General features: G+C 41.5%; 1 protein-coding gene across 3 annotated transcripts in view; it reads left to right on the top strand.

The window, feature by feature from the left end:
- Positions 1-1371: 1371 nt before the first annotated feature.
- The window catches only part of mical3a (microtubule associated monooxygenase, calponin and LIM domain containing 3a), a 77895-nt gene continuing 56313 nt past the window's right edge, over positions 1372-22953 (top strand). The window contains exons 1-2 of one of the 3 annotated variants that reach the window (XM_037767093.1): positions 1372-1558; positions 22322-22733. In XM_037767093.1, coding sequence (XP_037623021.1) covers positions 22455-22733 — 279 coding nt within the window. In that variant the 5' untranslated portion in view covers positions 1372-1558; positions 22322-22454. The remainder of the gene's footprint in view (positions 1559-22321; positions 22734-22953) is intronic. The other 2 variants (XM_037767092.1, XM_037767094.1) reach the window with 2 other exon arrangements.

The raw sequence follows: 22953 nt of genomic DNA, 5'->3' as shown, positions 1-22953 counted from the left end.
TGCCTGTGATCCAGTTGTTGGCAGTGGTCCATTTGCAGCAGCAGTGACTTTGATAGCTGAGTGGGATTTACGGAGGGCCCGCATGTCATTGACCTTTCCTCTGAATCAGCCAAGACACTCAAGATAATCATTACAGCTTTTAATAACTTCTTTGGGATTTGCTGTCCGGATCGCTCCGTTGTTGATGTGTACAATATGTTTCTGTAACATGAGCATAAGTCTCGGATTGTGTCGTGATTGAGACAGAACAAAGCAGCGTATCAGTGATGCATATTTCTGTCTGTGGGAAGCAGCCAGAGACTGGCTATACTGTTTTCCATGCGATGTCTTGCCATTTGAAAGCGATTGTTTGAAACGTATAATTTTCCCAAGTTGTAATCTTAAGTGGTTTTCCACCAAGGCAAACTCCAGCCGCTTCTAAAACCACGGCACAATCCACGTCTATGCTTTGTTAGAAAACAAACAAATGGGCTTTGGAAGTCAATGGGAATAATATTTTTCAAGATTCCATACAGTGGAAAAGACACTTGCAGACAGACACAGCAACCTCACGGAGATTGAGGAAATTACATTCAAGACTTTATGTCACGCAACCAATTGAATGACTTATCCCTTCTGTCAACGCTGCCTATACAGAGGCCATGTAAAACACTGTGCTCATTGAATTACTCTGATAACTCAATTAACAAAGCAGCAACAATGCAGACTCAGGGGCCCATGCATTGCTTTTAATTCCCCAACAAGACTAAAGATAAGGGGTATACATTTTAGCAAACACACAATAATAGATCATAGGATTTAATCTTATTGAACTTGACTGTAGACAATTATCATTAACCTACTAATGGGAATTCATTCTTATTATTAAGCTCTCTTCAGGGCCATCAGTTGTTGACATTAACCTCTCTAAACATCTCATGTCAAGACAAGTCAGTATTTATTGAAGGTGCACAATCGCACACCAGATATCAATGAATACTTTACAGTAAATGAGAACTGTAATAAAATCTCTGCAATTTTTATATCATGTAAAATCCCGCCTGCCTTTCCCCTGTTGTGTAAACCAGGGCTGATGTTTCTGACACCACGTGAAGGCAGCAGTACTGCTGCGTCACGCTGGAAGAGACCAATCGGATTAAACTGAGTTAAAACACGAGGGCTCACTCCAAGTAGTAGTGGGGGGTTTACACCTTAAATATTCAAATAAATCCAGATACATTCTAACTTAACACGGTTTCGCCCAAATGTACCTCTACTGAACTCTTCCTGCAGAATGAATTACAGTGAAATTACTAAAATTGCGATGTTTCGGTAACGTGTTGTTATTTTATAGACTTGCCCGGTCCCCCTCTCCTTGTCGTGGTGATGGTTTGGACCGATCCCTCTCTGTCAGTTTCAAGTTGCGCCTTCTCCTCTGCTGTGTTGCTCCTTCTTGCTCTGGCCTCAACCAGCACTTCAATAATACACCTCTACTGTGGGTTTTACTGTGGATTTACACACGGACATGGATTCATTCGCGACATATACGAGTGGACTATAAACACACAGGATTTCAGAGGTAAGAGAAGAGAGGTTTCCTCCCGGATCGCCTGTTAAACACGGTGGTGCATGTTGTAACGTTGTTGCCCTGGGAGCTGCAGACTGCACCTCTGCACGTTTGGGAATGTCACGGTCTGCTGGTTTAATACAGCAACTAATCCTGTATAGTCCTGTCATAAATCTGACATCTTTTATATCTGCATTATAACATGCACATTGCTGTAATGGTGCATGATGAGTGGTCATTTGCCAACAGTGTAGCTATCAGCCTGTTAAAAGGGATATAGCCTGTGCAATGTGGTGGATGCATGGTGGCAATATTTACCCTTCAATCAGTCATGTTGAAATATCCTCATCTTATTACACACAATCCTGTAGTTTAAAAGCCTTTTCCCCCCTGGACGTTGGTCTTTATTTTATTGATCAATATCAGATGGGTATTATTGAATGGGCAATAATTATCTGATGCTGTGCAATAATTATATAATTATCTGACGGACACTTTGTGCAATAATCTCAGTCATCTGGCAAAACTGTCATCTCATCAATATACATACTGTATTTTTATATTTTATATTGTATTATATTTTATATATAAATATATATATATATATATATTTTTAGATCTATATTGCACTATCTCTTTTTTTATTGTATTATCTTTTTTAGCACCTATGGGATTGTCACAATCTAATTTCGTTGTACTACACAATGACAATAAAGGGCTTGAATCTTGAATAATAATACAGATATGCCTCATTCAAACATCTAGACTTCAAAGTTTTGTTTGAGTACTTTTGACAACATTTGTCATAATAACTAAACCGGAAAATATATGTCAATTATATTTACCGTACTTGATTGCCCTCTCAGGGGAGAATATTTGTTGTTATGGAGGTGTTTTCTCTTTGTATGGAACATTTCTGCAACCCCCATTCATTACTTTTAACTATAGGGCTGTCAATCAATTCAAAATTTCTAATCACGATTAATGGCATGATTGCCCATGATTAAATCAGCAAATTAATCACAAGTTAATCACACATTTTTTTTCAAAATGTACCTTAAAGGGAGATTTGTCAAGTATTTAAAACTCTTATCAACATAGGAGTGGGCAAATATCCTTGCTTTATGCAAATGTATGTAAATAGGTGTTATTGTAAATCAATTAACAACACAAAACAATGACAAATATTGTTAAAAAACCCTCAGAAGTACTGCATTTAGCATAAAACATGTGCTGAAATCGTAACATGGCAAACTGCAGCCCAACAGTCAACAACAGCTGTCAGTATGTCAGTGTGCTGACTTGACTATGACTTGCCCCCAAACTGCATGTGATTATCATAAATTGGGCATGTCTGTAAAGGGGAGACTCGTGGGTACCCATAGAACCCATTTTCAGTCACATATCTTGAGGTCAGAGGTCAAGGAACCCCTTTGAAAATGGCCATGCTAGTTTTTCCTCAACAAAATTTAGCACAGGTTTGGAGCATTGTTCAACCTCCTTCAAGACGACCTAGTTGGTACCAATGGATTCTTTAGGTTTTCATATGATACCAGTATCTTCAATCTAGCTTTAAAACTCATCCCACTACAACCTCCGAAAGATCGATTGCGTAAATGCGTTACAGAAATTAGTGGCGTTAAAACAAATTTGCGTTAACTTTGACAGCCCTAATTTGAACACAATATTTTACAAACATGTGTTGCATAATAGTATAGAACAACACAAATATTTCCAATGTTGCGTTAGAGAAGCAACTGAACTGAAGTACAATAGCTGTTTGCATCTGTTAGAGGCACTGTAGCAAAGATTCCAGTTGAAGGCAAACCGTGTTACCATGACAATTGATGGCAGTTTTTGAGTGTCTTCTCCCTCTGGTGTGTTCACCAAAGAGGAGTATGATGTGATGATGTTGCTGAGGGATGTTTGTTGTTTCGATGCTCCTGATTTGTGCCCAGAGGTCCTTCATGTTGTACTGTACAAGTTTGGCATCATGTTATGAGTCACATAAGCCACTCAAATTCTCTCACTGATGCATGCTTTTATTTGATGCGTCTTTTTTTGTTCTTGTTGAGTGACTGCACGCTGACTTCAACGACAGTAACAATTACCGTATTATTCCAGCTGACCCATATTGGACAATACATCAACACACACAGTCAGTCTGTGGCTTAGTGGAGCATTAAGGTCCTGACCTGACAGGACAGAGACTCTTATGCTGTCTCAGGAGAGTGATGGAGCATTAGTTCTATTGATCAGTGATATTGACCCTTTTTGACTCCTTTTTTTAGGCTGTAGCAGCTTAACTGCTAGACTGTGGACATCTTCTCTGAGGTCAGAGGGTGTTGCAGCTCAGGCAGACGTTAATTGGGATGTGCTACCTCTGTTAAGCCGCATATGTTATCATAACTCAGAGTTTCCCTCTTAAGAGATCAGGATGTGGAGCGGAGAAGGAGGAGGATGTTTGCTTGGTGGCTGACTCAGCACAAGGAAGAACTGGAGAAGGCTGTGGTTGTCTGGTTGTTGGACAGTTCTGTGTCAGTCTGACATTTGTTTTTCTGTGGACTTTATCTCTATTTGAAAATTACATTACTTAATTATTTATGTCATTCTGTACCAATAGAATGCACTCAAGAGGCAAACCAAAACATATTAAAAGAAATCCTCTTGGCTTTCACCTCTTCAATCACAATTTGAAACTTAATTTTCAAAGTGAAATGATCTCCCCATAGTATAGCACAGTATAGGTGATATGACAATATTTATATCCTGAGACCATAGAAATGTCTACCATCAGAAGATTTTGCTATAGCATAGTTTGTAATGAGGCAACTGTGACTTGAATAGCTTTCGGCACCGGGCTGGGCGGTAATTCAATATGATAATTTATCGTCTTTTAATGGAATTGTTTCATAAAGTAACCACATATTGAGATATCATGATACACAATTACGTTGTCTACTACAATCCAATATGATTTGATAATAACAAACACATACTAACTGTCTCTATAATTTCATATGAAACTGTTGTGTTAATTTTGCACTAAAGTTCTTAATAAAATGAGGAAATACTCATTACTTTTCATTTGTCAAGTATTTAATTCACACAGGAATATACAAAAATAAGCTATACCTTGTGGTTATTTCATATAGACTATTTATTTATTTAATTTGCATGCTATATCAATTGGATTTACAGGACAGTATCTTGATTTTACCGGTATTAAATTCAACGGATTAGCCAAAAACAGATATTTATATATTTATATTGGACATATATATATATATATATATAAATAAATAAAATCAATACTTTAATGATATGTGTGTGTATATATATATATATAGATATATATAGATATATCTATATATATATATAGATATATATCTTACACAGCTTTATTGAATACTCGATTCTGATTGGTCAATCACAGCGTTCTACTGTCTGTTTCTTTATAGCAGACCGTTGCTAGGTATAACAGACCGTTGCTATGGGCGCAGTTCTGATGTTGGACTCTGGGGGACCATTTTTGTGTCAAATTATTGATTATTATTAAAATGCAGTTTCCTTGTGACAAAGTGGGACTCATGCACTATCCTAAATAGCCTGAAACTGCCCAGCATAAAATTAATAACCACTGATTTGACTTTAGAGCATGATCAAAACCATCTATGCCATCTGCTGCATACGTGGAAGGTAGCGTGGATGCGTAGAGGGATAAGTGAAGCTGAGTCACTCTGACCCCTCGCTGACTGTCTCTCAGAGCGAGGGAGTGAGTTCCTGTCTCGCCCTGACCCCCCACAACCCTACAAAGTACCATGGATTTGGAAACACACGGCTAGATGAAAGGACAGAAGGAAGGAAGGAAGGAAGGAAAGAAGTCCTCTGAAGGCGGCTCCTGCTGCGTCATGAGCGGCTGGATGATGTACCCCAACTGTCAGGTTTTAGCCTCGAGGTCCGTTGCTGCTGTGGTTGACTCATCAGATGCTCGCTGGCCCTTGTTGATCAAACCAACATGTGTATTGTAGTCCTTAAAAGGAGTCTGTAACTAGATGCTAATGGGATGTTCTTAACTGTTTGAGGGTTGTGTTCCGCAAGAAGCACTGATTGTAAGGAAATCAGTGTGTTGAAGGACAAATACCATGTCCTCCCTTCAGCTGTGTCCTTAATACTGAATGAGGTCATGTGATGATTAGCGTATTCCTGAGAGTTGAGTCAGACAGACATTGTAAAACCAAACCGCCTGGTAGAAACCATTAAGATACCATTAAGGTTAGTAGGTTATTGTTTTCAGAATATCTGAAGACCTATGTCAGGATCTAATTCTCATCCCATTTCCTAAAGCATTGAGGTCCTTTAAGGACATGAGAGATGGTTGATGAATTGCCACCATTGTCCTTCCCTACCAATCCATTTTTTTTTATTGGGCATTATGCAGATCAGATTTGGAGGACTAACAGCAAAGCCGCTGGTTGATGTTGGGCGTATGACTTACAAATATGGCCCCAGTCCATGTGTTTTGATGATTTCTCACAGCTCCGGATTAAAGACTTAGTTCTTTCTTGTACCTTGCAGGTCAGAGGTAGGCCAGTGTAACAGATGCATTCCTTTAGGCCAATGAGACTGGTTACCTTTTGCCAGTCTGCTGCTGACCCTATAGCAGAGCCGCACAATCTTACTTTATCCTCTATTGATTGTACGACTAAATTTGTTCAAAACGCAGGTGTACATACAGAGGATTCACACAAAGTTTAGCAATCAAACAGTTTTTTTTAAGTGTGGCTGTAAAACCGTTTAGTAGACAAACACAGCTCATGACTCATTGCAAATCCTGCACGTGATATCTTTCATGTCTCAAATCATTCCCATCAAAGTTCCAGTGAACACTTCAATCCACATTATTGCAGGTTAATGGTCTTGTTAAATGGAACTTGCCTTGACTCATACCTGTGTCATTAAAGGTGCTGCGTGTAATGAATAGATATCGCCTAGCCCTGCAGTTTCCCTCAGCTCTGTGGAGGTGTGAAGTCCTCTTTTAGCTCATTGTTTGCTAAATAGTGTTAACAAGTGTACAGCACCCAGTTACCCAGTTACCTGTAGCTACCTGTTTCGTGGGAGGTGTCTTAACCACTTGGATACCAACACTCCCCACGTTTTCACCCTTTCGCTTTTGTGAGACTGTTACTACACTAAACCCATACCTAAAGTCAGCGATCTCCAACCTAATACCTAAACAATTAGGGGTGGAAGAAAAAGTAGAAAAAATTGAATATTGTGGTATTATGTTTTGTGATACTGTATCGATTCTCAAAACCACTGTATACATTTTTAATTAATACTTTATGTGCAAAGATGAACTCAGTCAATACTTTATTTCATTTGCTAAGAGATGCGCCCTCTCAGTGTTTGTGCTCTCTCAAAGTAGTACTATGATGCTGGATGTTACAGGGACTGTGATAAATGCAAATGCACATCCCACTGTTCTGATTGCATAAATACACAGCCTTACCAAACATGTTAAAATCATTTCTAGGTTTAAGCCATTTGTTATTTAAACACGAACCTTTTACCCCATACATCAACTTAAATATCTCTATCTAAACATAGTCATTTGGCTCTGGAAATAGGGGGCCACTGACAAAGACCTTTGTAACTCAAATATAACCTTTGGTCACATGACCATGTCAGCTATGTGTGTGCTAACTGCTTATGCTTAGTATGTGCTGAATGACATGGAGGCCAGCTTTTTTTTTTTCGGTCCTCTGCACTTAATCTTGTCGTCAACATCTTTTTCCTCAAACGTTTGTTTGATATTATACTGAATATTACACTGGTGACATTCAGGGTATCATTCAGTATTACAGAATGTATCACAGCCTTATCGACTATACTGTGTTTTGCTGTTTAAAGAGGACCTATTATGCCTACTTTCAGGTACATACTTGTATTGTGGGTTTCTACTAGAACACGTATACATGCTTTAATGTTCAAAAAACGCTTTATTTTTCTCATACCGGCTGTGCCGCAGCACCTCTTTTCACCCTCTGTCTGAAACCCTCTGTTTGAGCCCAGTCTGCTCTGATTGGTCCGCTGGTACACTCTGTTGTGATTGGTCAACCGAATAAAAACTCTGTGGACTCCGCTCCAGCTCCGCTCTAACTAGCTTTGTTTGAGGGCGTGCTAAACTAGCCGATAGGCAGGTATTATGCAAATATGTCACTTGGTGACATCGCCACAAAAACATAATAGGTCCTCTTTAAAGTAACTATTCGAAGTGTTATTACTGGCTGATAGTTGTCGAGGAACAGATGATCATTCTGCCTCTGCTACCTGGTATTTTAGAAGTTAGTGGACACTACCGCCTTTGCTGAAGTCTGAACTCTGGGATCCTCGTGATAAATAAACAATGTCTCTGTTCTCCAATAGACAAAAGAGAGCACTAAACCCCACAGGTGTTAAGCATCAGGCTGGTGTAGCCCGATAGATTTGCTGTAACTAGTCAGGTCTTATTCTGACACATCTTTATATGGTGAAACCTACATAACAGCTTGTCCTTTTCAGCTATCAGGCTTCAGGTATGCATCTAACAGCTGCTCAGCATATAGCCGTGAACCTCCCTCTCATGTCAGGCCCTTTCACTCCAGTAAACCGTCCATCCCTCTAGAGACCACATCATATTTCACATTCACTCTGGTTGTGTGTGTACGAGCCCTTGGCTCTTGTTATCTGCCTATCTGGACAAGTGGTGAATTCTTCTCTGGCAGGCCTGATTGAGAAACAAGCCCACTAAATGTTCTTTCCCAGAAGAAAGTAAACAAACCTACACGGGCCCAGTCTCTCCTGGCTGGAGACCTGTTTGTGGGTTGCCAGCATTGACCTCTTTTCCCCCTTTTGACTGTAACAGCCTGTGAATACGAGTCTTAACATATTAGTATGGGTCGGTAATATGAGGGCTTCTGTTTGTGCTCCCATGAGGCTATAGGCTACCTGCTTAATTATACAGAAAGATGCTTAGCTTACACCTGCTTCATACAGCAGCTGTCTCAACTCCCCAAACACAAGCTGAGTTTGGTTGATGTAGTTTTTAAGGGAATAGTTCAATATTTTGGGAAATACACTTACAGTATGTTTTTTCTCCTAGAGCAGGGGTCAACAACCTTTACTATCAAAAGAGCCATTTTAGGCAAAAAGAAAAAAAAGAAATCTGTCTGGAGCCGCAAAATATTTGAGCATTGTGATGAAAGTAACACAGTTTATAGTCTAAGTTTATAGTATATAAGTCTAATGCAGTGAAGACCCAAGTGCAAATGTATGAAAGAGTATTAGTGTCACATTGAGGGAAAAAAAATCGGAGATTTCGAGAATAAAGTCATAACTTTACGAGAAAAAAGTTGTAATATTACGAGAAAAATGTCATAATAATGCGAGAATAAAGTCATAACTTTACGAGAAAAAATGAAAAGAAGAAAATAACACGTAAAACGACTACTTTACAATATTATGACTTTAATCTCATAATGCTATGATTCTTTTTCTCTCATGAACCTATTACTTTATTCTCATAATATTATGACTTTATTCTTGTAATCTCAGATTTATTTTTTTCCCTCCATGTGGCCCTAATACTCCGTCGTACCATAGACTTACAACAATGATAAATGAAAATGTAAACAAAAAAACAGTTATTCATTTCCACTAATCGTTTTTAAAAATCCACAGGGAGCTACAGGAGAGGGGCTAAAGAGCCACATGTGGCTCCGGAGCCGCAGGTTGCTGACCCCTGTCCTAGAGTGAGATGAGAGGGTTGAAGTCAGTTAGTCAGAGCTGTAGACGTGACTTGGGTAGCTAAGCTTAGCATAAAGACTGGAGGCAGGGGGGGAAACAGCTACTCTGGCTCTGTCTACACTTTAAAAAAAATACAACTACAGACACCTCTAGAGATCACTTATTTACACAACGCACCGTGTCGTGTTGGATTAACATGTACATAACCAGAAATAGTTTCTTGACAAACTACATTTTATCTGCCTGGTGCCCGCCTGGTATTCCTGTGCTGTGTCTCAGGTGAGGAGGTTGCCAGATATGATCGGTAAACACAGGTGTTAGTTTTGGCCTCTTTACAGGCACAATGGTGTCCAACCAAATTACGTGTTTGTCTTCACAATGCGGGGGTTCCCCTTGAATCGCATATTGTCATATTTACATTTGTATTACATTTCTGTTGAACTATTCCTTTAAAATATGATTACTTAAACTAATAAGCTTTTGTATTTCTGTGCTTATGTTTGACCTTTTTTCAGGTTGTTGTTACAGTATCAATAAAGTGGTTTTGAATAGGTAATCAAGAACTACACAGCGAAACAAAAATCGTAAAGGTGCTCTGTACGATGTCCAGAGCATTAATATAGCAGCAAACAACTATTGTCTATGTAAAGATATAGAGGAGTTATGTCTACCTGAGCAGAGAATGAAGTCACTCTCCCTCTGTGTGTGTTCTAATCCTTTTCTGTGCTTTGTTGACACAGCTGGGCCGGCTGCATGTGCTTTTAGTGCATGTGAGTGAGCCCCACTGGCTAGCTCACGGCCGCCGCTCTGCACTGCTCTCATATGGCAGTTAACGCTGTCCCGACCGACAGCATCGTTGCGAAAGCATAGCACCCACCTTCCTATTTCCCCTCAGGTTAACACTGTTAGCTCTGTCAGCAGTGTTGCCGTTGTTTTCACTGTTAGCACCGTTAGATGCGAGCCACAGGCTCAGCCGTCGCCATGTTGAGAACTGTGCAGAGGCAATAGAAATGCTCCTAATCTTCTATCCTAATCATTCAGCCCTTTTAATGATACACATGTTGTTATGGCCAATAGCGAGAAAATGGAGGCAATATAGGCATGCGCCTTGGAAAATCTTTGAAGATTTGAAGTAAGGAAATATAAATGATTAGGCCTCCGCGCTGGCGACAGCCGTGGCCGGAGGCATTATGTTTTCGGGTTTTCTGTACGTACTATTCTTGTGAGCGTGATGTCTCAGGAACACAAACATCCACTTGGACCAAAGGATGAACTGATTACAATTTGGTGTTCAAAGGTCAAGGCCACTGTGACCTCACGAAACACGTTTTCGGCCATAAGTCAAGAATTTTTGAAGAACATTTGTATGAAATTGTCAAGAAACTTTGACAATTTCATACAAATGTCTAACAGGGATGAAGTGATGACATATTAGACAGACATGGATGTAAACTGCAACTTAACAGGTTGACGGAGGCATACAATCACAAGGTGGTAATTCTAATTTGGAAAAAGACTTCTCACATTAGAATTAATTTATTGGGGCTCTGCCTCTATGGCGTATCTCTCTACGTCACCTCATTTCCAGTTAATCCGTCCCCCCTCCCTCATTCTGTTTATTTCTTAAAACATGATTTATAGCCAAGTACTATTCATCCAGTGTTTAAAATGTAATCTGTGCTCACTGCACCTGATGTGAATACCGCCTGCATCTTGTAATATAGTGACGGCCGGGGGATTAAAGTGTAAAGGAATCTGTTTTCATGCTTTCTTCTGTAAAGCTATCAGCATCGTGCTCCATCATGGCTATGTGTGGGTGTTGAGTTACCTTCCTACTGGATCAGCCTGCAGCTCTGCACAGCTCGCACAGGAAGGCCGACCTTCCTCTGGTCCTGGCTGTGCTGAACTATTTAGTGAATCTGGCAAGAGGGAGATGAAATGATTGAGCGATGTGAGGCGGTGAAGAGACACTCCTGCAGTACATATTCTCACGCTCCTGTCTGTAGACTCTATTTTCTCTCCGTCACATTGGGGCATATTTACAGGTTGTTCTTGTTTGGATTGACTTACAGTTTTCCCAAGTTATCTCAGCTGAAAATACAGATGTGGCTTCCTTTTTTTGCCCTCTCAAAATCCTATATACTTTTTATATCATTGCTTAGTTATGCAAATAAATCAGTGAATTGAAGAGTCAAATGCAGCAGTAATGTAACAGTGCAAACAAGGGATTTCTGTTTACTCGAGCAAACATCAGATAATGAGTTGAGTATGCGCTCACTTGTTAAACCTCATACCAATGAGGATAGCTGATATTTGCATGCCGACGCTCCACAGTCCTCAGTTTACAGTCAACCTATTAGGTGTCCTGCTCTTCACTCCAGTAGTTGATTCAGTGGGAACGTAATCTAGCTCTCTACTGCAACTGGAGCCCTCGGGGTTGCCTGCTCCCAGCAGCTGCTTCACTGCACTCTCTGACAGGCTGTCACAAGTCCAACTCTAAGGATGTTTGAGTCCTTGAGAAAGGTCAAGGCATCTGCAGGTCTAGATATGGGTGTTGTTTGGCGAGTCATTGTTGATGCAGCAGAGAGCACTGCCGGTAGCTCAGTCTGCTGATTCCCTCCATCTCAGCCGTCCCCACACATCCCGCAGCTTGCTTACTATCCAAACTGCTCCCAGCCGCCGCGCCCACGCACTGAGATTAGAGAAAGCAAGTGTGGATATGACAGGATTATGGCTTGTGCCGGCTGGGTGTCCCATCGTGGCTTTGCATGGCAGCCGTCGGTTTCTTTGGTCTTGTCAGACGTTATTGATCATAAAGTTAATTCACATGAGGCACTGATGTTGGTAAATCTGGAAAGAATGAGTCTCAGAGTGTCGAATGATGAGGCCTGGGACATTGTTGTCATGGCAGTGTTTTTGTCATGTGTTTTTCCTCAGTGAAATGGGTTTTGTCTTGCTCTTCTACCGCTTATTTGGATTAATACTTAACATCAGAATATTGCAGGTTTTTCTACTGTTTCGATCTTGTCTGTATGTTGACAACAGATAACACCTTGTATGTGTAATGTGTATACCTAGTGGGCAACTCCATGGTCTGAGAAGTGAAGCCAATGTGGAAGTGCCTAAAACTTGCATTCTTTCTAACAGCCAGCAGGGGGCAACTCCTCTGGTTTCAAGAAGAAGTCTGATTGTATAGAAGTTTATGAAAAAATGACCCTACTTCTCACTTGATTTATTACTTCAGTAAACATTGTAAACATGAGTTTATGGTCTCAATCACTAGTTTCAAATCTTCTTCAATACAGCATGATGTTCATTTAGTAAATTATGGTCCCATTTAGAGTCAAATAGACCATAAAGCAGGGGATGCTTTAGGGCGTGGCTACCTTGTGATTGACAGGAAGCTACCACGGTGTTGTCCAGTCTGGGAGTTGTCTGTGTTTTTGACTTACAACTTGAACCCTTTCACATTGTGTTTCCAGTTCATGGAAGTTAATTATAACCTTTTTGGTCGCCTAAAAATGTCTTATTCAGCAGTTTGGTTGTAATTAGCTCCACCCTTTTGTGTCACTTCTGGTCGCAAAAAAACAAGATGGAGACGGCCAAAATGCCAAACTCGAGGCTTCAAAACGGCAGTCCACAAACCAATGGGTGACGTCACGGTAACTACGTCCACTTCTTATATACAGTCTATGTGTATACCCCACACCTGTAAATCAATTTCTGAAATACAAAAGAGACATATGCTCACTGACATCTGTTGCTTTTCTTCTATCATGATATTTCTCCTCTGACAATTTTTCTCCTTCCGACAATTGTCAGAGGACAAATCTCTCCTGTATAACAACTATTAATAGTATCATAACCATCTCCTCCTCTCAGTTCAGTCAACCCTTGCAAATAATCACACAGTAGCAGGAATATCAGTACTAGGGCTGTCAATCGATTCAAATATTTAATCCCGATGAATCGCAAATTAATCACACATTTTTTATCCGTTCAAATGTACCGTAAGAGGAGATTTAATACTCGAAAATGCTTGGTCTATGCAAATGTATGTACTGTATATATTTATTATTGGAAATCATTTAAGAACACAAAACAATGACAAATATTGTCCAGAAACCCTCACAGGTACTGCATTTAGCATAAAACAATATGCTCAAATCATAACATGGCAAACTGCAGCCCAACAGGCAACAACAGCTGTCAGTGTGTCAGTGTGCTGACTTGACTATGACTTCCCCCAAACTGCATGTGAATATCATAAAGTGGGCATGTCTGTAAAGGGGAGACTCGTGGGTACCCATAGAACCCATTTTCATTCACATATCTTGAGGTCAGAGGTCAAGGGACCCCTTTGAAAATGGCCATGCCAGTTTTCCCTCGCCAAAATTTAGCGCAAGTTTGAATTGTTATTTAACCTCCTTCACAACAAGCTAGTATGACATGCTGGTTGGTATCAATGAATTAGGTTTTCTAGTTTCATATGATGCCAGTATCTTCACTCTAGCTTTAAAACTGAGCCCGCTTAATTTCTTGTTCCTTCTTTGCTAAATCCCAGCCTGCCCGGTTGTTAAATTCAGCAGCCATCCAGACATACTGGAATTCTGTCCGTTTGCTGAGCCTCTTCCAAGTTTAACTATTAGCTTTGTAATTAATACGGAGACGAGAGGAGACTTTTACTGTAGTTTCCCATGGCCTGCCAGAACAAGAAACATACCATTGTGTATGTTAGCCTTTGTGTATTAGATGTGTGATTTAGTTATGAGGCCTTCGAGGGTTAGTTTTTCTGTCTTGGCCCAGTTGTTTATATTCCTGTCTATCATCCTTCATGTTCAAACACACAGAGAGACAAAGGAATCAATTTCAGAGGTTTTGGTTTGCCAGGAAAAAAATAGAACCGCTCTGATTGACGTGTTAGATATCGTTAGATGTACTACAGACCTAATTCCTGTCCAGCTTTTGATTATTTAGATCTTAATTCATTAAAATGTCTCTTCTGTTACATAAAACAATCAGTTGAACAGGTCCAGTATCCAGTCTGAGGCATCCTCTCCTTCTCTCCTGCATGCCTCCATTCCACAACGGTCATGACTAAGCCCTGGAGACTAGTCGGTGTTGGCTGTGTTTGCCTACCGCTCTCAGATTACACTTCCTTGTTCGCTGGGAAGCATGGTATCTGAGTATATGAGTAACCACACACACATGCCTCCATCTCACTACACACACGGTGTGTGAAACATGCAAATCAATAACAGAGATAAGCAAATATTTTAAGGATTTTTACAAGCAGTGCTATTAATAGCTGTGCTTTACAGCGTTTTTTGCATTTCCCCCCCCTCCATCCCCTCTTGTGGTTCACTGTGTTTATGGCTGCATAGCTGCGGTGCTTGCTCCACTCTTGTTATGAAAGGCATGAAGGTGGGAGAAGTGGCATTCGAGTTGGGATTTAAGAAGTTTCCTCATTCAAATAGCTGCGGCGAGTGCTGGCAGGCAGCTCTAATCGTCCATGTTTGACACCCATAAGAAAGCAGTCTGGGCACAGACTCCGACTCCCCCGAAGCCGTTACTAATATGGATTTCATAGAAGAGACCCTTTGTCGTCCCCCGAGTCGTCTCAGACAGAGATTTGATGTTAATTTAACTTTTATTGGCTGTGCTATTTTGCACTCTGAAACCAATCCATTTGAAATCCCCTGTCATGGTTGGAATGGGTCTAATATCGGCTACAGTAAAAGTAGAGCAGCTGAGCAGACTGGGACCAGTAATAATCTTGGAGTACGACCTCTGACCTACAATCTCTTTATCCTGTTAGATTACACAATTTAAGACAGTCAAGTGGAGCTGGTCACGGCTTCTTAGCTGTTCTATTTCAGTTTAACTCGGACTAGTGAAAAGGTAGGTAGTGGAAACTGCTTTTACTACAATCTAGGGCGGCTCGATTATGTCAAAAATCATAATCACAAATTTGAATAATTGTATAATTGTATTTTTGCTTGGAATGCACATCCCTATTACTCGTTGACTTTGGAAATCCTCATGCATTTTGAAAGAACATTTTGTAGCCTACAAGTTAAGTGCATCAATCTGGTGCACTTTGAATCAAAATTAAGAGGCTAGATCAATGAAGAACTTTGTGCTCTAGTAAACAATTTAATCATAAACACATTGGTTGTATAAATATTAATGGCGATGACATCTAGGGATGTGGCGGTGAGGACATTTTCTCACGGGTTGATAAACTTGTGACAACACCGGTGTTACCGATTACACTGGACATTTAACAAGAAAAGACGGCGCTCGATATCTGTAGAGAGCTTACTTTGATCTTTAGCGTTGGATGGCTGTATGTCTGGCCTCTCCGGTCCAGCTTTTGCTGTGGGGCCGCAGGTTTCCACCTGGAGCGGATTCGCCGTGCACACCGGCTGTGACCGCTCCGTCCTCCGCCCAATCCCTCTGGTCTCTCGTCCGGGCGAAAGGGGCTGTAAAGTGCCACCTTCACCCTGGGCCTTTTCAAGCCTACCTAGAGCTGGTTGCAACACCCCACTACAGTAGAAATATGTCCATGACCTGCTGAGCGGGGGGAAAGTGGTCCGCTGTAAAGGAAATGAGTGTGCTTTTAAATTGACCCTAAAGCAATAAAGAGGATCCATTTGAAGGGAAGCACACAGTGGTTTGACAGGAAAGAGAGAAGATGACACAAGGTACCAGACAGTGATGAGGTCGGCCAAAGCGTAGGAGCCTGTATGCGCATGTTGTCCCAGGAGGACATCACAGACGTGATGCATTTGACCGAGAACATGATGTTTTTTCCAGCGCGCTGAGTATTAATGTGTCGGTCTGTTTGGCGTTTACGAGACGACAACACGGAATTCATATGTTTATCGGCTCAGCAGGCTGATCTGTTTGCTGGAGTCGGTGAAAATCTGCATCGAACTAAAAATGAAGTGCTCAGCTGCACAGCGCAGCCCCGACTGTCGGAAGCAGAAGTGATTCAAACGCCAGATGGTCCGGAGACCGCCTCTGCCAGAAGCAAGTTGAGTTTCAGTCAACAAATGTTTGTATTCTCTGTGAGCTCGGAGACATGTCTGCTGATGTGAACAGACACACAACGGTCTGCACTCCTGTCGGCTGATCCCGTTTGTATGAATAGCAGAGCTGAGCTTAGTGGTTTGCATAGGGGCATGATGAATATATCTGGACAATAACAGATATCAAAGGGCGTAACACAGCTATTCATCCACCTTGTTGACTTTAGCTTCATGCGTATTATCCTTCTGTTGACACGCAGTGATAATGTTTGGAGTGAACCATTATTACTGTCATTACAGGTAATTATATTTCTACCAGTTTTTGGTCGTCGGCTTTAGACGAACACGCTTCTTACTCTGGTGTTTGGAGACTTGAATCTGGATAATACTTCTCAGACATAGCTTGCAGCGTTTGACCCGAGGCTCTGATTTCTCTTCTTTTGTTTACAGCGACGGTTTACAGGCAGACACAGTAATGATGAACGTCCCCGGCAAAAGCTTCAGTCCTTTTGAAATATGAATAAAAGAGTATACTTGAAGAAATTACAGTCGGATGCTTTTAAGTATGTGGGACAATGGCCTGAATTTATGAATGGACTTGTTTTCCTGCATCTTGCTTGCACCTTAATTGTTATGCACAGCTGTGCACAGAGCACACACACACACACACACACACACACACACACACACACACACACACACTCTCAAACTCCTTTGAAGAGGAAATTGTAATTGGAGGCATCACTGTGTGACTACAGTGCCACATCAATATGGGACTACTGCATGTAGTTCAGACTTTATTTCATAATTAGGTTACCCACATATTCATAACATTGAAACGTTTGCTTTTCTGGGAGTTAAATATTTCAGCATAGACACACTTGCACATATAATGGACATATAGCATGAAGACACTGATGTCAGAGAGACAGCTGTATTGTTTAAAGTGAACTAGGACAAATAAATGAGAGTAAGGACAAAGAAGCAGGTATGGTGAGAATGCTAAGAAGTAGAGAAGGGGTGGGTAGAAGGGGGCGGTGGGTGTATCGTTATCACGATACTTATGTGACTATACGATCTTATTGCGATTTTAAACATTTTGCGATATGCTATATTTATAGTATTGCGATAAGATATATTACGATTTATTACATTTTTTAAACTGCAAATTATGCAGTTTGTTAACATCTGTTTTATCTAATAAGATACAGTTTTCCCTCTGTTCATCTCAGAGTTTTCATTCACATATCTTGAGGTCAGAGGTCAAGGGACCCCTTTGAAAATGGCCATGCCACTTTTTTCTCGCCAAAATTTAGCATAGCTTTGGAGCTCTATTTAACATTTTTTTCTGACAAGCTCTGAATGACAGAAGAGCGGCCCGACCTGCCTGCGGACCGTTGGATTGTTAAAATAATCATTACTTGGCGTCCGTGCATTGTTATATATTGCCACGCAAAATATTGCGGTACTATGCTGTATTGATTTCCCCCCCACCCTTACTAAGAAGGATTTATCATGTAGGATTTTTCCTTAAGCTGTTTGAGTACAAGATAACTAGGTGATGGGACTAATCAACTAAGACTTGGCAGCCTTGACGAAGAATCAAATAATGGTGAATCAAGAGTTAACTGCTCTACTGTTATTGTCAGTATGTTCTGTTTACAGCTGCAGGCAGCCCCTGAATAGACCACACCTGCAGCTGCATTTCTCTGTAATTAGCATTATAGTCAACCCATCTCCAGTGACTTATCATAGTGAGTACAAGAGGGATGTTAAGGTGATCATTAACTGTCAGGAACAAAGACAAAACGGCAGTTGTCTTAAGGCAAACAGGAAGAAATCATCAGAGGCATAAAACAGTCAGATCCAGCTATTATTACAGGGTTTTAGAACTGGTAAATAAGGTGCGGTCTGCTACAAGTTTGACGGACTAAATGTTCTTGCTTGTACATCCATTATAGCGAAGACATATACTGCTCAGGGAGAAAGATCTCAATGCATCTCTGCCAAGTATCCTGATGGATGAGAGGAGGAGACAGGATGGGATATTACTTTCATCTCAAGGGTGTCCTCTGAGCATCAGTCATCCCTGAGCTGGAGACTGCACGGAGGACAAAATGCTACTTGAGGACACGCACTGAGACACAAGCTTATACAGTCAGCCCAGTTATTCAGTGCCGCTAAGCAACTTACTTAACTTGTTTACCTCAAAGCTGCTGTGTTGTTTTTTTTGCTGACCATGTCTGCAGTAAAGAGAGCACCACACCAAACTCCTCTGATCGTCCGTGGTATTCTGTTCTCTATTATACTGACAGAGAAAATTACATGTGTTTGGACACCATGTTATTATCTATTCTTTCAGCTTGTGGCTTTTTATCCTGGAATGAAAATGCTAATTAAATGCAGGCAAAATTAAAAAAATAAATATTGTGGCATCCTTGATTGTTTTTTTTGTTTTTTACAGTGACCAAATTTAAGAAACTTAATTTACAATATACTTATTCATCCAGGCTTTCAAACCAATTCTTATAGTCTGTTTGGTAGTGACAGTAAAAGCAGTGCTGTCAAACGTGTAGCCTAGTGGCCTAATCTCTGGCTCTATTTTTAGATTAGAGGATGATGTAATACAACCAGTAAAAAAGCAAAGGCATGCCGTGTGTGTGTGTGTGTGTGTGCGCACGTACGTACTGGGGGGGATGCTGCGTGTGTTCAAGGCTTTGCATGCGTGTGTGTAAATTCTCGTGTGAATTCTGCGAATGCGTGAAATCCTGCAGCTCATCCGGATGTCGGGAGATTTTGAGTGAGCCAAAGCTGATGTGATTTTTCTTCTTTTCATTGTCCACTTAAAAAAGGTTTTGTTGGAATTTTAGTATTGTAGAAAAACAGGAAATAGTTGCTTATTTCATAGCCCCCCTACCCCCCACCCCCCCTCACTTAATACTATTATTGTCACGTTGCTACTCTGGCCAGTAATGCCGATGTGTTAATCCGTCACCATTCTCTGCCTAACAGAAACACATGGTGCGACATTTACCGTTGAGCGAGCATATGGGTCCCTGCAGGAGGCTACTGTTATTCAAATGATAGGCCAGGTTTAGTGTTGCCATTACGATGGGTCAGGGTGTGTATAGCATGTCACACACACATACTGTGTCACAGCATGTCAGTCAGTAAGTTGTGTTTCCTCCAAAGAGCTCAAAGTGTGTTGGATGTTTACTGCTAACTTTCTCAGATATGGGTCATAAAAGTTATAGACGGTATCCTCTCATCTCCCGTGCTTGGCTTTTCATGCATTGCCATAAACTGTGTGTCATTACAGTAAAATGAAAAAGCCCACAGAGGGAATCCCTTCGCTCCTTGCTATGAATGGGGGAGAGTAGCATAGCAAGAAGTGAGTGAAGTTGGTCCTTGATTTCACCATGAAGTGAATTTATTGCCCCTCTGAGACCATCCTCTCAGGTTCCTGTTCTGTTTGATGTGTCTTGTTTTTAACTACGGCTCCATGAGTCTCTCTTTGAACAAGGAGTTTGAGATGACCCGCTTTCTTCTACTCCTGCCTCACAAAACAGCCTCGACGCTGATGAATTGTGATGTCTTTGCTTTGCCTTCTGTCATTAAGTTGAAAACCATCAGCAGCAGGGTCAAAGAGCGAGTGTAAGAAGAATCCAGAGCAGCTTGTTTTGTCAGGCTTTTTGGAGTTGATAAGATTACAATTTACATCGCTGTTGAGAACTAATAAAGTGGCCTATTTTGGCATGGAAAATAACCTTGAAACTCTCTTTCATCTCTATCCGTTCGCAGCGTGCTATCACAGGCCCCCCAGCAGCACTTGCTGCACATTAAAGAAACTGCAAGCCTGACTGAATCTCAGTCTGCTCTGCAATCAACCGCAGCATCTCGAGTCCTTGTGGAGATAAACAGGAACAGGCTTCAGCTGCCTGATAACTATTTGAGTGACGTTTATGTGTTTGCCCTGCCTATTTCCCACACAGTCATTATTATTGACTAGCGAATTATGAGCCATTGATTGAGTCATTTGTAATGAACATTGACTGTTTCAGTGACACCCAATCGATCGGATGTTTGTGTGATCTCGACTGTCAAACAGAGGGACCAGTGCCGGACACAATTTTGCATAGAAGCTACTAAAATGATACTATGCACATACATGACCTCAAACCGTAGTTGCTTCAGGTGCAGATGGACCTTTACAGCTTGTTTTATAGAGGAAATGATGTAGCAGGTTATCTCAATGCTTGTGTTGGAAGAAGCCCTTTCCGTCTGTGCTGTGGCACTGCTGCACCCTTCAGCCCTGATCCTGACTGACTGACTGAGGCAGAGCCAAACCCAGAGAGCCTGCTGTTTTCACTGCAGAGAGGAGTTGGCAGTGTGTGAAAAGGAGGCCAGCTGACCTCTGTACCTGCCTCCCTTTCATCATGTGTTGCCACTGGGACTGTGACTACATTGGTGTACGTGAACCAGCTCAACATCCTGGACAGTGGAGTACAAAGCTCAAGCTTTTTCCAGAGAAAGTAGCTGACGGTGTAAATATTTATGTGTTCCTCCTCGGGATTTCAGTGACTGAGCCCTGTCTTCACGAATGGTGACTCTGTCCCAAACATAAATGTTTCTACTAGAACATGTTTAAATGCTTTAATATTCAAAAAATGCTTTACTTTTCTAATATCGGCTGTGCTGCAGCACCTCTTTTTCACCCTCTGTGTGAAACGCTCTGGCCATGTTCAGACCTGGTATTAACATGCGTGTCCTCAGTGATCGGATCACAAGTGGACAGCTTTAAGTACGTCTGTTCACACCTTGCATTAGAATGCGTCTCCACATGTCTTGAGTGGCCACTTGTGATCCGATCTCACTTCCCCGCTCTACATGCAAATAAACACGTAGTAAACACATGGCTAACACAGCAGACGTTGAGACGCAATATTACAGGAATGTCAGTAGTAATATCCTACATATTTGTGAATTCGGCTACATTTTATTAACATCAAAATATTATATATTATATATATATTATTTAGCAACTAGACTGGATTAAACATGATTTTTTTTTCTGCAGTCATCATTACCACTTTTGTCCCTTTTGTCATCCTCTTCTTCGTTATCATCCTTTCATGCTTGCTGATGTTGAGTAACACTGACCTTTTAAAGGCTGCTCATGCTGTTAAATAAAGTCAGAGTTTAAGACAGAGAGCCTATCAAGACATTCCAGCCATGACAGCTGAGCCACAGACGCCCAACGACATGAATGATCTCACCCCCCTGGGGGTGAAAACGCAGAACGCAAGTTGCACTTGTTGCAAGTCATAGCAGGTAAATAATCTGTGAAAGTCAACTCACACTCAGTATCTACACAGGAAGCTATAGCAAACCAGTGGGCACGCACAGTGGATAAAACTATCTGGCTTCTTGAAACATTGCTCTATTGCCAAATCATTTTCTTGAATGACTAGGATTGTGTTTTGTTTCATAGTGTTTTGGGGTGAACTTGTTATTTCCTGTGTCTGGAGTCTGTCTAGAGGGATTTGTGCCACACACACAAGACACACTACACACTTGTGCGATGAGTGTTTCCTGTTTGGCTTTGCGTGGGTTCAGTGCCCTTCCTATATCCGGCAGCTTCATTCCTAGACAGATAAGAGGTTATTTGGGGTCATGTCGTGGCAGAAGAATAACAGTGAGACCTTAAATGACCTGGACTTTATCCCCAATTGCTGCTTTGATTGCTTGTCTGACCAGGGCCAATTTCGTTAAGAGGCCGCTAACAGAGGCAGGTAGGCCTTGTCATAGGCAATCACAAGTTGTTTCTTTGCATCTAATTAAAGTTTCTGTTGGATTGGACAGCGTTAGTCATTCGAAAGCTGTAATCTCGTCAGTTTGCTTTTATGCGTTATCGTCTATGACTCACTAAGTTTTATTTCTCTCCCTTTTTCAGACAGAATGAGGATACCTGAGGCTGGGAGCTAGAGCCCTTCACCAGAGCGAACTTGTTCCAGGGCTGGGGCTGGACCCAGAGACCCCTGCCTGGGGGGGTGAAGGGCCCTCACAGCCCTGCGTGAGTCTGGACTATGGGGGATGGAGGCGCCGGTGCAACTGGAGGAAATACGGTGAACAAGTCCCATGTCCTGTTCGACAACTTCGTCCAGGGGACCACGTTCAAGGGCACGCTCAAGGCCTTCCAGGAGCTGTGCGACCACCTGGAATACAAGCCCGGCGAGTACAGGGTGTTCTATCACAAGCTGAAGTCCAAACTCAACTACTGGAAGGCCAAGGCGCTCTGGGCAAAGTTAGACAAGCGGGCCTGTCACAAGGAGTACAAGAAGGGCCGTGCCTGTGCCAACTCAAAGGTAAAGCCTGGATCATTACACACTGTATGGTTCATTTAAGGGCGGCTTTGCTTCTTGGTGGCTTAAGTTCAGTGAGAGCTAAAATTTGATCCTCGATGTTCAGGAATCATGTAATGTGATGCTCATGTTTACCAGCCAGACTGGTGTGTGATTTCTTTATGTGAAAGGACACTGCAGGTACACTTTTTCGCTTCTGTTGAGGTGACGGTTCACTTCATTT

Source organism: Sebastes umbrosus, chromosome 4 (assembly GCF_015220745.1).
Source record: "Sebastes umbrosus isolate fSebUmb1 chromosome 4, fSebUmb1.pri, whole genome shotgun sequence".
NCBI lineage: Eukaryota > Metazoa > Chordata > Actinopteri > Perciformes > Sebastidae > Sebastes > Sebastes umbrosus.
Note: the sequence above shows the minus strand (reverse complement) of the source record. Positions and strands in the feature narration are given on the sequence as shown.